At 45.6% G+C, this 17814-nt stretch overlaps 1 protein-coding gene across 1 annotated transcript in view; it reads right to left on the bottom strand.

Annotated features, from left to right (window-relative positions):
• cacng2a (calcium channel, voltage-dependent, gamma subunit 2a) overlaps positions 1 to 17814 on the bottom strand; it is a 359183-nt gene that overhangs the window by 221830 nt on the left and 119539 nt on the right. The window contains exon 2 of the mRNA XM_073033359.1: positions 1330 to 1413. Coding sequence (XP_072889460.1) covers positions 1330 to 1413 — 84 coding nt within the window. The remainder of the gene's footprint in view (positions 1 to 1329; positions 1414 to 17814) is intronic.

Here is a 17814-nt window from a genome sequence, read left to right as displayed (position 1 = left end):
ACCTTTCCTTTCTCCCTTGCCTATTGTAAGTCTCTCTCAATTCCATTTAAAACCTGTGTAGTTATAAAGTCCATTACTTTGCAGTGTAAGTAGGTGCCCACCATACAGGGTGTCCAGGGAAGGGCGGCACCTCTGGTGAAAGGGCTTATCGTGTCCAGTCTGGGGCAGCTCACTCACCTTCAGTCTGCACCATTCACTAAGCTCTCAACTGTGGCTTCAAGTAGCTGTCTGCATGCGATAGCGGCTACAGCCCTGGCACTCCGCTTTGACAGGCGGGCTAGACCAGGTGAGGGTAGGTGGTGGCCTCATACCCCTGTTAGAGAGGGACATGCCTGTCCCAGCATGCAAGGTTAGATCTGGCGGACAGGACGGACGAGATCTACCGTGAGATGCAATGGGCAGGAAGGTTGGGCTATTACACTCCATGGGAGTGAAGGACACGATGAGGCGCAGAAGACGTCATGTTTACCCACTGCAACCAAGGAAGACCCCAGTTTGTGATGTTTATTCATTCCACTAGACCCTGACTTCTGAGGTCGAGAGAGTGAACTGCCGCAGTGCAACAGCTTTTCCACTTCAAAAACTCTCCTGCACAGGCCTCCTGTCATCGTCGGACATGAAGGACGATCACCACCATACATCTAATGGTTAATACGCGATCGCACTACAAATACGTGATTGCACTACATAATGCCATTAGGTGAGAGCTGACTGCCGTCAAAATGGATATTATGTTGGAAAGCAAGGTCGATTATTTGTATTAGTAATCTGGAAGCCTGAGATACCTTATAGACGGCACATTTCTGACTGAAGTCAGAAACACAATGAAATAGAAGCACAAGGAAATAATCAGAAACATGATGAAGTAGTCAGAACACCAATGAAATCAGAAACATGATGAAATCAGAAACGTGATGAAATCAGAAACTCATTGAAATAGTCAGAAATCCGATGAAATCAGAAACGTGATGAAATCAGAAATACGATGAAATAGTCAGAGATGCGACAAAATCAGAAACACAATGAAATGGTCAGAAATCCGATGAAATCAGAAACATGATAAAATAATCAGAAATCCGATGAAATCAGAAACATGATGAAATAATCAGAAATCCGATGACATCAGAAACATGATGAAATCAGAAACATGATAAAATCAGAAGCACGATGAAATCATCAGAAACGCGATGAAATCAGAAATATGATGAAATAGTCAGAGATGTGACAAAATCAGAAACACAAAATCAGAAACACATTGAAACAGTCAGAAACACGAGGAAATCAGAAACACGATGAAATGGTCAGAAATGCAAAAGGAGGCAAACTTACGTAAGAAGTATTCAGCTGCATCTGCTTCATAATCTGCGTCTTCCGGGAAGTGGTCAATCTGCTTACATAACCCTTTAAAGTTTCCTGTCCAATGAGAAACAGGGAGAAGTAAGTGAACTTTTCCTGCATGAGCAATTAGCACAGAACCAGGGGAATGAACCCAGCAAGAAAAGGCTGGAAATACTCAGCAAATCCGGCAGCATCTGTGGAGGGAGAAAGCACAGAGCCTTCCAACGGAACTAAGAATCGTTAACTATCAAACATTTTTTTCAGTTGCAGACAAGGTGTTGGGGTGGAGAGAATAAAGGGAAGGTCTATGATGTGGTGGAGAGACTAAATGACCCGCGTGGTGATGGTGGTGGGATGTGAAGATATGTTAATTGTAGCTGATGCATCTGGAGAAAGTGTAAATATACTCAATGGCCACATTATTAACTACCTCCTATACCTAATGAAGTGGCCACAGATTGTATGTTCATGGTCTTCTGCTGCTGTAGCCCATCCACTTCAAGTTTCAATGTGTTGTGCATTCAGAGATGCTCTTCTGCACACCACTGTTGTAAAGTGTGGTTATTTGAGTTACTGTCACCTCCCTGTCAGCTTGAACCAATCCGATCATTCTCCTCTAATCTCTCATTGACCAGGCATTTTCACCCGCAAAACTGAATTGAATTGTATTTGAATTAAATTGAATCGACTTTATTACTTACATCCTTCATATACATGAGGAGTAAAAATCTTCACATTACATCTCCATTCAAATGTGCAATGTGCAATTATAGTAATTTATAATAAATATTATGTACAGCAGGATAGTCAATATAACATAGAAATACAGTTGCGTCAGCATGAATTAATCAGCCTGGTGGAAGAAGCTGTCCCGGAGCCTGTTGGTCCTGGCTGTAATCCCACGGTACTGTTTCCCGGATGGTAGCAACTGAAACAGTTTGTGGTTGGGGTGACTCGGGTCCCCAATGACCCTTCGGGCCCTTTTTACACACCTGTCTTTGTAAATGTCCTGAATAGTGGGGAGTTCACATCTACAGATGCGCTGGGCTGTCCGCACCACTCTCTGCAGAGTCATGCGATTGAGGGAAGTACAGTTCCCGTACCAGGCAGTGATGCAGCCGGTCAGTTGTGCTCCTATTGAAAGTTCTTACGATTTGGGAACTCATACCAAACTTCTTCAACCAACTGAGGTGAAAGAGGGGCTGTTGTGCCTTTTTCACCACACAGCTGGTGTGTACAGACCACGTGAGATCCTCGGTGATGTTTATCCCGAGGAACTTAAAGCTGTTCACCCTCACAACCCCAGATCCATTGATGTCTATAGGGGTTAGCCTGTCTCCAAGCCACTCACTGGATTTTTTTTTGCTTTTCGCACCATTCTCTGTCATGCATGAAAATCCCAGGAGATCAGTGGTTTCTCAAATACTCAAACCACCCCATCAGGCACCAAGATCGTTTCCCCGGTCAAAGTCACTCAAATCACATTTCTTCCCCATACTGATATTTGGTCTGAACAACAACTGAACCTCTTGACCATGTCTGCGTGCTTCTATGCATTGAGTTGCTGCCATACGATTGGCTGATTAGATATTTGCACTGACGAGCAGGTGCACAAGTGTACCTAATAAAGTAGCCACTGAGTGTGGAGGAGATGATTGAGATCAAAAATAAACAGACAGTAACAATGGACAACAATTGGAGCTGGGATATTCAGAAGCTACAGTTGCTGTAAATTGCAAATAAAAACAGAAAGTTCTGGAAGTCTGCAGCTGAGGAGGCATCTATGGAGGGGAAAAAGCAGCAAATGTTGGTTTTTCATCAGATCTGGCCCTATTAACTGGAAATTCATTTTACCTAACGTTACTGAATTCAATGCTAGGTCCTCGGGGCTTTACTGTGCTTCATTAGAAGATGTTGTTCCTTGAACCTATATTAGGCTTTGCAGGGACACAGTCAGAAGCTCTGAGAGGTATGGGATGGAGAATTAAAGTCACTGATATCTTGGGATAGAGATGTGAAAAGCAAGATGTATTTCTTATGACAGAAGAGATTCTGCAGATGCTGGAAATCTTGAGTGATGCACACGCAGAATTCTGGAGGAACACAGCAGGGTCAGGCAGCGTCTACGGAGTGGAATAATTAGCCTAATCTGCTGAGCTCCTCCAGCATTTTATGTTCGCCTTGCTCTTTAATATCTTATCCCTGGTTAAGGAATGAATCTCCCGTTCGTACAACAGAAGGCCTTACTATGATTATTGTAAATGGTGTATTTTAAATGATAAACACGAGAAATTCTGTTGGAAATCCAGAGCAACAAAGACAAAATGCTGGAGAAACTCAGCAGGTCAGGCGGTATCTATGGAAATGAATAAATAGTCGATGTTTCAGGCTGAGACCCTTCCTCAGAACTGAAAAGGAAGGTGTAAGACACCAGTATAAAAAAGAAAATACTTACCCCTGAAGTGTCCAAAGTGCTACACCTGCCCATTCACCTCCTCCCTCATCTCCATTCAGGGCCCCAAACTGTCCTTCCAAGTGAGGCAACACTTCGCCTACCAATCTGCTGGGGTCGTCTATTGTGCCTGGTGCTCCCGATGTGGCCTCCTCTACACTGGTGAGACCTGTCGTAAATTGCAGGGCCTGCTTCATCGAGCACCTCCTCTCCATTCGCCAAAAGCGGAGCTTCCCAATGGCCAAGTATTTTAATTCTGATTCCCGTTCCCGTTCCCGTTCTGACCTCCCCTTGTGCCTCTTGTGCCAAGATGGGGCCACTCTCAGGCCAGAGGAGCAACGTTTTATATTCCATCCAGGTAACCTCCTTTCTGATGGCATGAATATCGATTTCTCCTTCTGGTTTTTTTTTCCTTCCCTCTCCTCTTCTTCTATTCCCCACTCTGGCCTTTTACCTCTTCTCGCCTGCCTATCACTTCCTCCTGGGTCCCCTCCTCCTTCCCTCTCTCCCGTAGTCCACTCTGCCCTCCTATCAGATTCCTTCTTCTCCAGCCCTTGACCTTTCCCACTCACCTGGCTTCACCCATCACCTTCCAGCCAGCCTCCTTCCCCTACCCCACCTTTTTATTCTAGCATCTTCTCCCTTCCAGTTCAGTCCTGAAGAAGGTCTCGGCCTGAAGCGTCGACTGTTTATCGACTATTTATTCATTTCCATAGATGCTGCCTGACCTGTTGAGTTCCTCCAGCATTTTGTGTGTACCTTAAATGAGGTATTTCAAGATGGGTTTCATTAGTTTTGGGATCGAATGTAGGGATGGGTAACGGGATTACCCCGATGGGGATGACTTCTCAAAGCCTGCCCCGCCACGTGTGAGGCACGTCACGAGTGCAATGGAATATTTCCCATGGTAGGAGAGTCTAGGACAACAGGGCACATCTTTAGGATTGAAGGACATCCAGTTAGAATAGAGATGCGGAGAAATTACTTTAGTCAGAGGGTTATAAATCTGTGGAATTTATTGCCACAAGCAGCTGTGGAGGCTAAGTCACTGGGTGCATTTAAGGCAGAGATAGATAGGTTCTTGATTAGCCAGGGCATCAAAAGGTATGAGGAGAAGGCAGGGGAGTGGGGATGACTGGAAGAATTGGATCAGCCCATGATTGAATGGTGGAGCAGACTCGATGGGCTGAATGGCCAACTTCTGCTCCTATATCTTATGATCTTCTCCCCTTACCTAGATGGGTACAGTTCCACCAACACCCAAGAGGCTTGACGATGGCACGGCAGCATAGCAGTTAGCACATCGCTTTACAGCTCCGGATTTCATCAGTCGGGAGTTCAATTCCCACCACTCTCCCCATGAGTGTCTGGATTTCCACTGGGTACTCCGATTCCCTCACACATTCCATCGTATGGTTAGGGTTAGTGAGTTGTGGGCATGTTATGTCGATGCTGGAAGAGTGGCAACACTTGTGTGCTGTCCAGTGCAATATTCGACTTGACGGAAATGGCATTTTCATTGTATGTTTTCATTCCAATATATATGCGACAGATAAAGATAATTTTTAATCTTTAAAATCCAGGACAAGGAAACCCGCTTGATTGTTACCCTAAACATTCACTGCCTTCACTCCTGTGGATATTCACCATCTACAAAAATCACTGCAGTTTCTCATCTGTGCCATACTGACTATAGCAGCCAAATCTATGACTACCACCAAGAAAGGCAAAGACAGCGGACTCAGGGCATCGCCACCTCTCGTGGGTTCCTCTCCAAAATCATCTCTCCTTGGAAGCGTATCACTGTTCCTTTCTTGTCATTGGTTCCGAATCCTCGACTCCCCCAGCTAGCAACAGCAATGAGGAATGAATTGCGTGGTCTGTCCTGAGCATCATCTACTTCCTCACAGATGGAGTGAGAATTGAGCTCCCGCCTAGGGGTAAGAACTAGAAGCTGGTGTGGGCCATTCGGCCAATTGACCCTGCTACACACAATCTCCAGCAAATCTCAAAATGGCTGCCTCACCATCTGGTATGGAAGGGCCACTGCACGAGGTTGGAAAAAGCTCCCAAAGATGGTAAATTCAGCCAGCTCCATCATGGGCACGTGCCTTCCCAACATCGAGGACATCATCAAAAGGTGATGCCTCAAAAAGGCAGCATCCACCATTAAGGACCCCCACCACCCAGACCACGCTCTCTTCTCATTACTACCATCAGGAAAGAGGTACCAGAGCCTGAAGATGCACATTTAATGTTTTAGGAGCAGCTTCTTCTCCTCTTCACCATCAGATTTTAAAGTTCAACGTCCAAAGTAAATGTATTATCTAAGTATGGACATATTACCATCTTCTACCCTGAGGCTCATTTTCTTATAACCATATAACAATTACTGCATGGAAACGGGCCATCTTGGCCCTTCTAGTCCGTGCTGAACGCTTACTCTCACCTAGTCCCACCTACCTGCACTCAGCCCATAACCCTCCATTCCTTTCCTGTCCATATACCTATCCAATTTTACTTTAAATGACAATACCAAACCTGCCTCTACCACTTCTACTGGAAGCTCGTTCCACACAGCTACCACTCTCTGAGTAAAGAAATTCCCCCTCGTGTTACCCCTAAGCCTTTGCCCCTTAACTCTCAACTCATGTCCTCTTGTTTGAATCTGCCCCACTCTCAATGGAAAAAGCCTATCCCCGTCAACTCTATCTATCCCGCTCATAATTTTAAATATCAGAATCAGAATCAGACATACTTTATTGATCCCGAGGGAAATTGGGTTTCGTTACAGCCGCACCAACCAAGAATAGTGTAGAAATACAGCAATATAAAACCATAAATAATTAAATAATAAGAAGTAAATTATTCCAAGTGGAAATAAATCCAGGACCAGCCTATTGGCTCAGGGTGTCTGACACTCCGAGGGAGGAGTTGTAAAGTTTGATGGCCACAGGCAGGAATGACTTCTTATGACGCTCAGTGTTGCATCTCGGTGGAATGAGTCTCTGGCTGAACGTACTCCTGTGCCTAACCAGTACATTATGGAGTGGATGGGAGACATTGTCCAAGATGGCATGCAACCTGGACAGCATCCTCTTTTCAGACACCACTGTCAGAGTCCAGTTCCACCCCCACAACATCACTGGCCTTACGAATGAGTTTGTTGATTCTGTTGGTGTCTGCTACCCTCAGCCTGCTGCCCCAGCACACAACAGCAAACACGATAGCACTGGCCACCACAGACTCAGAGAACATCCTCAGTATCGTCCGGCAGATGTTAAAGGACCTCATTCTCCTCAGGAAGTAGAGATGGCTCTGACCCTTCTTGTAGACAGCCTCAGTGTTCTTTGACCAGTCCAGAAATACCTCTATCAAGTCCCCCCTCAACCTTCTATGCTCCAAAGAATAAAGACCTAACTTGTTCAACCTTTCTCTGTAACTTAGGTGCTGAAACCCAGGTAACATTCTAGTAAATCTCCCCTGTACTCTCTCTAATTTGTTGACATCTTTCCTATAATTCGGTGACCAGAACTGTACACAATACTCCAAATTCGGCCTTACCAATGCCTTGTGCAATTTTAACATTACATCCCAACTCCTATGCTCAATGCTCTGATTTATAAAGGCCAGCATACCAAAAGCTTTCTTCACCACCCTATCCACATGAGATTCCACCTTCAGGGAACTATGCACCATTATTCCTAGATCACTCTGTTCAACTGCATTCCTCAATGCCCTACCATTTACCATGTATGTCCTATTTTGATTAGTCCTACCAAAATGTAGCACCTCACACTTATCAGCATTAAACTCCATCTGCCATCTTCTTGTGGGCATTCACAGTAGAACGGAGACGTGTAATAGAATCAATGAAAATCTACACACAGACTGACGAACAGCAAACGTACAAAAGAAAACAAATTATGCAGATACAAAAAATTCTGAACGGTTCATGAACACGACCTCACAGTTTTTGCTCTCTTTTTGCACTATTTGTTTATTTTATCTAGAAGTATTTCTTACTGTAATTTATAGTGGCTCCTTTGGGTGGTCACAGCTGGGCTGAGGGGCGGTGGTGGTAGTGGAGATAACCCACTACCCACTAAATGCTCGTCTGTCATGGTTGGAGAAGGCAACCTCTGATCTCAAGCCTCCGCTGCCTTGTGGCTAGACCCACTCATGGGGAAGGCTGTGGGAGTTAACTCCGAGGGAAGATCCGGAGCTGGGGTCCCTAAGGCAGTCCTAGATTGAGTTCAACACTGACTGGCAACTCTTGTGACACTGCTGGTACCAAGCTGTATCGGTCTCTGCCGTTCCTTTGGATTCACCAGGAGTGGAGAGGGGGAGCCTGCTCCGTGGGCAACAGCTTGCTCTCCATATCATATTGCCCTGGCTTCTGTATGACTGCTAGGTTGACCCTGACCAACGGAGGACCTCAATGATATATAGTATATTTTATGTTTTGCACAGCACTGTAATAACAAATTTCATGACATATGTCAGCGATAATAAACCTGATTCTGATTCTGGTTCTGACAATGAATTCATATCTGATTTTCTACAAGAGGTCACCTTATATCTGATCTCCACGTCCCCTGAATCCTTTCATGCCCTGAATTCTACTGACCTTTTGAAAGCTTTCAAGATTGCAGCTCTGTGGAATTCTAAATCTCCGCACCTGGACTCACCTGGGAAACTGTTGAGGCAAGGCTCACTGACAGCAATTTAATTTCATTTTAGTGGGGGTCATTCATTCCTCCAGGAATTTCTTCCTACTGGAGCCGGGAGTGGTTCATAATATTGTAAGCGGGGGCTATTTTCACTTAGATCCAAGTTGGTCTCTCCACCATTCCCCACCCCACAAAGGTGACATTCGATACAGTCAAGCAAGTTATGTGTTCTAAGGAAGAATACTTACTTTGTAGTTCAGAGACAAGCCCACAGGACCATAAGACACTGAAGCAGAATTAGCCATTCTGCTCCACATTTTGTTCCCGGCTGATTTATTTTCCCTCTCAACCCCATTCTCCTGCTTCCTCCCATAACCTTTGACACCCTTACTAATCGAGACCCTGTCTACCTCTGCTTTAAATATGTACAATAATTGGGCCGCCACAGCCATCCATGGCAATGAATTCCATAGATTCACCATCCTCTGGCACAGAACTTCCTCCACATCTCTGTCGCAAAGGGACGCCCTCGTATTCTGAGGCTTCTGGTCCTGGACACTTCCACCATAGGAACCATTCTCCCCACGTCTACTCTATCCAGGTCTTTCAATGATGGGATAGACTCCAGCCCCCCCCCCCCCCACCTCAAGGGACGCTTGAAGTTCAAGTTGATGCCACACAAAGGGGAGTGGCAATTTTGAGCTGTTTGGTGGGGAAGAGTTTTTAGGGACCAGGGAATATTTGGAAATTTCAGAACTAACGCCGATGAAGTGTGGTTGGGTAAAGGTCGTGAACCAAGGGCAGCAGACTTAGTTAAAATTGAGGTCAGCCACGATGTTGTATGATGGAGCAGGCTCGAAGTGCTGCTCGACCTATCTCTGTCCCCATAGTTTACATTATATTCTAATCATTGAATCCTATTACCTAACATGGCTAAGTCCTACATATTTCACAGTACCCCTTCCAATCATGCCCAGAGAATCCCTAATGGCCCAGTCCACTTTCGTTGATTCAATACTGATTGGCTACAGATGATCTAATGTGGGACTAATGTCAGAGCTATTCACTTCATGGCTGAACTGATATCTAGCATTCGCCATCAGGTTCAGGAATTACTTGCATCTACAAGCTATCTATCACTAATTAGCTCCTGGCATGGATTAAACAAATCACCAGCCACTCTAAAGTAAATCTCTCTCTTACTCACAGACATACTCTCTCACAAACACACTCTCTTACTCTCACTCTCAATCTCTGTCTCACTCACACACCACACTCTCTCTCTCCGTCTCTCTCTCACTCTCAATTTTTCCCTCTCTCTGTCTCACTCACACACCACACTCTCTCCATCTCTCTCTCTCACACACCACACTCACTCTCTCCGTCTCTCTCTCACTCTCAATTTTTCCCTCTCTCTCTCTCTCAATTTTTCCCTCTCTCTCTGTCTCACTCACACACACCACACTCCCTCTCTGCGTCTCTCTCTCACTCACAATTCCCCCCCCTCTCTCTCTCTCTCTCTCTCACACACACATCACACTCTCTCTCATTCTCACTCTTACTCTTCTCTCTCCATCTCTCTCTTTCTCACACATTCACTCTCTCACTCCCAATCTCTATCTCTCTTTCTCTCTCACTCTCTCTCTGTCTTTGTCTGCCTCTCTCTCTTTTAGTTTCTCTCCATATCTGCCTCTCTTTTTCTCTGTGTGTGTGTCTCTCTCTCTGTTTCTGTCTCCGTCTGTGTCGCTCCCTCTTTGTCTCGCTGTCTCTGTTCTCTCTCTTAGTCTCTCTCTCTCTCTCTCGCTCTCTCTCTCTCTGTGCCTCTTGCTGTCTCTCTCTTTGTTTCTGTCTCTCTCTGTCTCTCTGCCTTTCTCTCTTTTTCCATCTTTCTGTTTCTCTGTCTCTGTACCCCTCTCTCACACACAGACACTCTCTCTCATTCTCACTCTTAATCTCTCTATTTCTCTCTCCCTCTGTTGCTCTCTATCACTTTCACTCCATTTCTCTCTCTATCTCTGCCTCTCTCTCTCTTTTAGTCTCGCTCTGTATCTGTCTTTGTCTCTCTCTTTCTCTGTGCCCCTGTCTGTCTGTTTCTGTCTCTTTCTGTGTGTGCCTCTCTCTCTTTTCCTGTCTGTATCTCTCTGAACTCTCTCTCTGTCTCTGATGTTACTTTGCTACTAATAAAAAAAATCAGGATATATCAGCTGACTGTCAATTTGCAAATCTATGAAAACAGCTTCTGCTGAAGAGGATCTGTAAGGTAAACATTTGAAAATGAGAGCAAGACCTTCAGGAAATTTGCATATGCATGAGGGATACAGTCCTTGCATATCTGCGTTGGTGCAGAAAGGAATTGTATTCATGGAGCGGGTTACCGGTTTCTGTCCCCAAACTGCCCACTGTTTCCATCTCACCATCTCCTCCCATCAGGCGAGAGGCGGTGTGCCCGTACTGGGGGGCACTGGAATGATCCAAGAAGTGTGGAACGTGCAAAGGAAGTCAGAGTTCAGAAACGAAGATGTCAGAGGGACATCCTCTGTGGGTGAGTGGTGGATGAGAGGGCTAGGCGCGTTAGGGGAAGATGGGTTGCCAGGGATGGGCGATGGGGTTGGATGTGTAACTTATAGTGGAGGAACGCACACAAAATTCTGGGGATCTCAGCTAGTCAGGCAGCATCTATTGAGGGGAATATATACTATAGTCAACATTTTGGCTGAGACCCAAAACATGAACTGTTCATTCATCTCAATAGATGCTGCTTGCCTTACTGAGTTCCACCAGCATTTTGTGTATGTGTGTTGCTTAAGATCTGCAGGCAAAAGGGGAAGGGAGAGGGGAGGGAGCGGGAAGCACCAGAGAGGCATTCTGTAATAATCAATAAACCAATTGTTTAGAATCAAGTCAGCTTGCCTGGTGTCTCAGGACTGGGTGTGTGTCTGCACCTGCATCACTTCCCCCCCCACCCCTGGCGTTCCTTCTCTGCCACCTGTCCCACACCCCTCCCGTGGTGTTCCATCCTCGCCATTCCCAATACCCCTTTCTCCCTCCAGATTTACAAACGTGCTCTCCGCTCCAAGTTGATCCACATAGCACTGTGCAAAAGTCCTAGGCACCTAGCTATATATGTGTGCCTAAGACCTTTGCAGAGTACTGTATGTACTGCAGATTTTTAAGCAACAATTCTAGTGGCTTATTTTGTGGGTATCATGAAGACCATAAAATATAGGAGCAGAATTAGGCCATTGAGTTCAATGAGTCTGCTCCTCCATTCCATCAAGGCTGACTTATTATCCCTCTCAAACACCATAAGACAGAAGAATTAACAGGAAAATGCTGGGAATGCACAGCAGTTCGGTCAGCATCTGTGGAGAGTGAAACAGAGTTAACGTTTCAGCTGGAGGAATTTTCATCAGAACAGGGAAAAGTTAGAGGTAAAGGAAAATTAGTTTTGCAAGTCCATGTTCTTTTGAAAGATCATTGATGTGGAAGGTTAACATTCTCTCTCCACAGACGCTGCTCAACCTGCTCAGAATCACTGGTATTTTCTATTTTTATTTACTAACATCTGCAGTTTTTTTTTCAACCCACTGAGTGGCATTTTCTGCCTTGTTGAATAAGGTTAGGTTAGGTCTGGATTCTTTAAGGATTGGATGAAATTGCATTGAAACTTATAAAATTCTAGCAGGGCTCAACGGAATTGTTGCAGAGAGGATGTTTTCTCTGGATCAGTCTTGAACGAAATGTCATGGAACAAAGTGCAGGCCTTTTAGGACTGGGATGAGGAGAAATTTCTTCATTCACAGTGGAGAAGATGGATGCTGCGACCTTTGGAATTCTCCAGTGCTTGAATCTTTGGAGGTTCAGTCATTGAGTTATATGTGATGCAGGAACTCGGCAGATTAAGCAGTATCTGTTGAGGGGAAAGGAACTGTCAATGCGTTGGGCTGAGACCTTGCTTCTTCCCCCCCACCACATCCCCCACTCCAGCCCGCAGATGCAGCTCAGCTTGCTGAGTTCCTCCAACAGTTTGCATTTTTTTTGCTCCAGATTCCAGCTTGTGTGGTCTCTTGTGCATATTGAGAGAATCAGCTGGTAGACCAGCAGCCTCACAGCTCCAGTGACCTGATTGCAGTCCATGCGAAGTTTACACGTTCTCCACGTGACCGTGTGGATTTGTTCCGGGTGCTTTGGCTGTGACCATAAGGTTTAGGAGCAGAATTAGTCGATTTGGCCCGTTGAGTCTGCTCTGTCTTCCTATAATGACTGATTTATTATCCCTCTCAACCACCTTCTCCATAACCTTTGACACCCTGACTAATCAAAAACCTATCTACCTCCACTTTAAATATACCCAATGACCTGGCCCCCACAAGGGCTTGTGGCAATGAATTACACAGATTCACCCATCTTTTCGCTGAGGAAATTCCTTCGCATCTCCATTCTAAATGGATGTCCCTCTATTCTGAGGTTGTACCCTCTGGTTCTAGACTCCCCCATTATAGAAAACATCCCCTCCACATCTTTCAACATTTGATAGGTTGTGTTGAGATTCTCACCCTCATTCTTCTCATCTCCAGTGAGTACAGGCCCAGGGCCATCAAACGCTCCTCACACAGAGAGTGGTCGGTGCGTGGAATGCACTGCTGGCGATAGTGGTGGAGGCAGATACAATAGGGTCTTTTAAGAGACTCTTAGATGGAGCTTAGAAAATAGAGGGTGATGCGGTAGGGTAATTCTAGGCAGTTTCTAGAGTAGGTTAAACATTGTGGGCCGAAGGGCCTGTAATGTGCTGTAGATTTCTATGTTCTATGATAATCCTTTCATTCTGGGAATCATTTTTGTGAACCTCCTTTGAATCCTCTTCAATGTCAGCACATCTTTTCTTAGACAAGGGGCCCAAAACTGCTCTCAGTACTCCAAGTAAGGTCGCACCAGTGTCCTATAAAGCCAACTAGGGGAACATCCTTGTTCTCTTATTCTAGGCCTCTCAAAATGAATGCTAACATTGCATTTGCCTTCCTTACCATTGACTCAATTGCAAGTTAACCTTCAGGGAATCCAGCACGAAGACCCCCCAGGTCCATCTGCATCTCGGATTTTTGAATTTTCTCCCCGTTTAGAAAATTGACCTGGCATCAATTGCAATTTGTGCAGGAGAATCTCAAGTTTTGCCTCTTGTGTGCCTCTGAAACCCTTGGTTTAGCTATAACCCAAGTCCCCTCTGCAGTGCTGAGGACTCCACCTATCAGAGATATCTTATTGACATAGAGATAGACATCAGAGATCTCACAGTTCTGTCATATCCACTGAATGGTGGAGGGTCCGTGAATATCGTCTCCCTCAGGAGGTGAGTTCTAAGACAAGGCTGAAGCTTTTGCAACCATATTCAGGCAGAAGGGCTGAACAGATGATTCATCCAGACTTCCCCCTGAGATCCCCACCATCACAGAAGCCAGCCTCCAGCCAATTTGGTTCGCTCCACGCGCCATCAAGAAATGGTAGAGAGCACCGAATACAGTAAACCTACAGGACAAGGCAGCATGAGATGTGCAGTCTAGAACTGGCTGCACTTCGAGCTGAGCTGTTCAGTATCCGACTTCCACAATGTGGAAAATCACCGAGGCGTATCCTGCCCAAAACCCAGGACAAGTCCAATCAGTTAGTTAGCTCAATTCAGAATTGAAATCAGAATCAGACTCAGAATCAGAATCAGGCTCAGAATCAGAATCAGACTCAGATTCAGAATCAGAATCGCATTCAGAATCAGAATCAGAATCTGCTTCAGTATCAGAATTGAATTAAAATCAGAATCCAAGAGAGGTACACAAAATTGTGAGGGAACATGAAGTGGAACTCGTTACTCAGTAAGAATGAACTGCCAGCTCAAGAGGTGGTTACGACCTTGATTTTAATGTTCAAAAGAAGTGTGGGTAGGTACATGGATGGGAAGGGTATGGGGGGCTATGGTCTGGGAGTGGGTGGATGGGACCAGGCAGGTTAAATGGTTCACCATGGACTGGATGGACCGAAGGGCCTGTTTCTGTGCTGTAGTTTTCAATGACTCTCTGACTCTCATCAGAATCATATGTCATGTAATTTGATGTTTTTGTGGCAGCAGTACAGTGCAAGAATACTATAAATTACAATAATATAAATAAATCATGCAAAAGAGAAATAGCAAATTAGTGTTCATGGGTTCCTAGTCCATTCATAAATCTGATGGCGGAAGGGAAGAAACTGTTCCTAAAATGCTGAGTGTGTATCTTCAGGCTCCTGTACCTCCTCCCTGATGGCAGTAATGAGAAGAGGGATGTCCTGGATAGAGAGGGTCATTAGTAATGGATGTTTCCTTCTTGCGACATCACTTCTCGAAGATGTCCCTGATGTTGGGGAGGGTTGTGCCTGTGACGGAGTTGGCAGTTTTTACATCCCTCATACATGAGTGAAGTGCTGTACACAATTGTTGACGTTGTTATCAAACGGCACTTACTCACCAATAGCCTAACCACTCATGGCCAGTTCTGCTTTTGCCAGGAATCTCTCCAGACATCATCGCAGACTTTTACAAAGTACATTCTATATCTACAGGAGCGAAATAGATTAACTGGTTGAGCTGTGTCACTCAACAATCTTTTGTTCAACATCTGTAAGAACAAAGAATTGATCGTGGACTTCAGCGAGGGGGAGTCGAGGGAGAGAAGGAGGATGAGAGGAGACATGATAGAGGTATACAAGATATTAAGAGGACTAGACAGAGTGGCCAGCCAGCGCCTCTTCCCCAGGGCACCACTGCTCAATACAAGAGGGACATGGCTTTAAGGTAAGGGGTGGAAAGTTCAAGGGGGATATTAGAGGAAGGTTTTATACTCAGAGAGTGGTTGGTGCGTGGAATGCACTGCCTGAGTCAGTGGTGGAGGCAGATACACTAGTGAAATTTAAGAGACTACTAGACAGGTATATGGAGGAATTTAAGGTGGGGGGTTATATGGGAGGCAGGGTTTAAGGGTCGGCACAACATTATGGGTTGAAGGGCCTGTACTGTGCTGTACTATTCTATGTTCTAAACACACCAATCTTCACTGAGGGATCAGAAGTGGAAGATGGTGAGCAGTTTCAAGTTCCTGGGTCTCATCATCTCTGAGGGTCTATCCTTTATATGATTACAAAGGAGATGTGGCAGTGGCTATATTTCATGAGGAGTTTGGGGAGATTTAGCAAGTCACCCAGGAACGTCTCAAATTTCTACAGATGTACCGTGGAGAGCATTCTGACGAGTTGCATCACCCTCTGGTATGGGGGTGGGGGGTGCGTGGCAGAAACTGCAGGAAGTTGTAAACTCAGTCAGCACCATCAGGGGCACCAGCCTCCCCAGCATCCAGGACACTTTCGAAAGCCAATGCCTCAAAAAGGCAGCATCCATCATTAAGGACCCCCAGGACATGCCTTGTTGTCATTGCTGCCATCAGGAAGCAGGTACAGGACTTGGAGATTCAGGAAAAGCTTCTTCCCCTCTGCCATCCGATTTCTGAATGAACATTGAACCCATGAACGCTACCTCACTATTTTCCCCCTCTCTTTTCACACTACTCATTTAATTTAATTCTGTTTTATATTCAGTGTGTATATATATAATTTGCTATATTTATTACTATGCATTGAAATGTACTTCTGCCGCAAAACAACAAATTTCATGACCTATGCCAGTGATATTAAACTTGATTCCGATATGTTGCATGTTGTTAAACACATTGCCCAAGTTACTGCATGTTGTTTGCAGTGGAGGGCTGGTGGGTGTGGCGTGACGATTCCCTATGGGTTCTCTGTGTGTGCCTTGGATTTGAAGTGCGCTGGTGAAACACACTTCAAGCGAATCGTTCCTTCTACGGGCAGGATCAGCAGGATTCACGATGACAAGTAGTTTGTGGTTTCCCAGTAACTGACGACGGTCTCGGCGAGCTTTTCCAGAGCTGCTGCTCCCAGATCCCGGGTTATTGAATTGCTCGTGATACCACTGTGGATACACGGTGCAAAGGGGCACTCTGAAGGAAATGGCTGACTGTCTTCCCCCGCTTGCTTCCCAATGAGGGCTGATCAAGGTGGGACTGAGGTATGAGTGTGTTGAAAGATGTGAGAAGGGAGGGCCTTCCTAGACAGGTCCTGTGCCAAGATATTTCACCAAAGGTTACTGGCTGGCTGGCTGGTGAGGGTCCTTCTCTTCCCTCAGCAACTCCGACCTTGATCGAGGTTGACCAGTATCTGAAGGAATTCCAACAGGCAGTGACGAGAGGATGGATTCCAGCTTGATAGAGCTTCCAATGCTGGATTACCAAGTTCTGTCTTCACAGAGTGGCTGCGAAGCACAACCACTGTGCATAGTAGCACTTAGAGCAAATACTTGGACTCTACAAACACCACAGATGCTGCTTAACCCAATGAGTTCTTCCAGTAGATTGTTCACTGCTCTGGTTTGCAGCATCTAATGTCCCCAGCAGCATAATGTTTGTCTCAGCGTGTAGATCGCACATCCTCAACAAGGATAATGACATCCATAAGACATTAGGACATTCAGTCTATCTCACCTGCTCCACCATTCCATCATGGCTGATTTATTATCCCTCTGAACCCCATTCTCCTGCCTTCTCCCCATGATATTTGATGCCCTTATTAATTAGGAACTCATCAACCTCTGCTTTTAAGTATACCCAATGACTAAACCTCCACAGCCGCCTGTGGCAATGATTTCTATAGATTCGCCACCCTCTGGCTAAAGAAATACCTCATCATCTCTGTTCTAAAGGGATCATCATCATCCCTTTAGAAATTCCTCATCATCTCTGTCCTTCTGTCCTGAGGCTGTGTCCTCTGGTCCTAGATGCCCCCACTCTAGGAACATCCTCTCCACAACAACTCTATCCAGGCCCTTGAATATTCGATACGTTTTTAATGAGACTTCACCCCCCCCCCCCACCTTCTAAACTCTAGCGAGAACAGGCCAGAGTCATCAAATGCTCCTCATGTGTTAACCCTTTCATCCCCATGACCATTCTCGTGAAACTCCTCTGGACCCTCTCCAACGCAAAGACACCCTTTCTAAGATAAGGTCCATTTCCAGACCTCCTTGCTGAATGCACAACCCATGAGGAGGTGGATGACCATCTCGCCCGCATCACTGCCACCATGAGGCACACACCCTGCCAACGTGCCTCAAAGTTGGACATGAACAGCCCTGGGGTCAGGGTGGCTCAGCAACCAGGGAACACTGGCGATACATTTGCTTCGGCTGTAATCAGAGCATCTCCCTCTCTGCATTAATCGTTGCTCCTTGCATCAGGCGGCAACCTTGCCCTTTCT

The sequence above is a fragment of the Hemitrygon akajei genome, chromosome 31, assembly GCF_048418815.1.
Source record: "Hemitrygon akajei chromosome 31, sHemAka1.3, whole genome shotgun sequence".
In the NCBI taxonomy this organism is placed as follows: domain Eukaryota; kingdom Metazoa; phylum Chordata; class Chondrichthyes; order Myliobatiformes; family Dasyatidae; genus Hemitrygon; species Hemitrygon akajei.
Note: the sequence above shows the minus strand (reverse complement) of the source record. Positions and strands in the feature narration are given on the sequence as shown.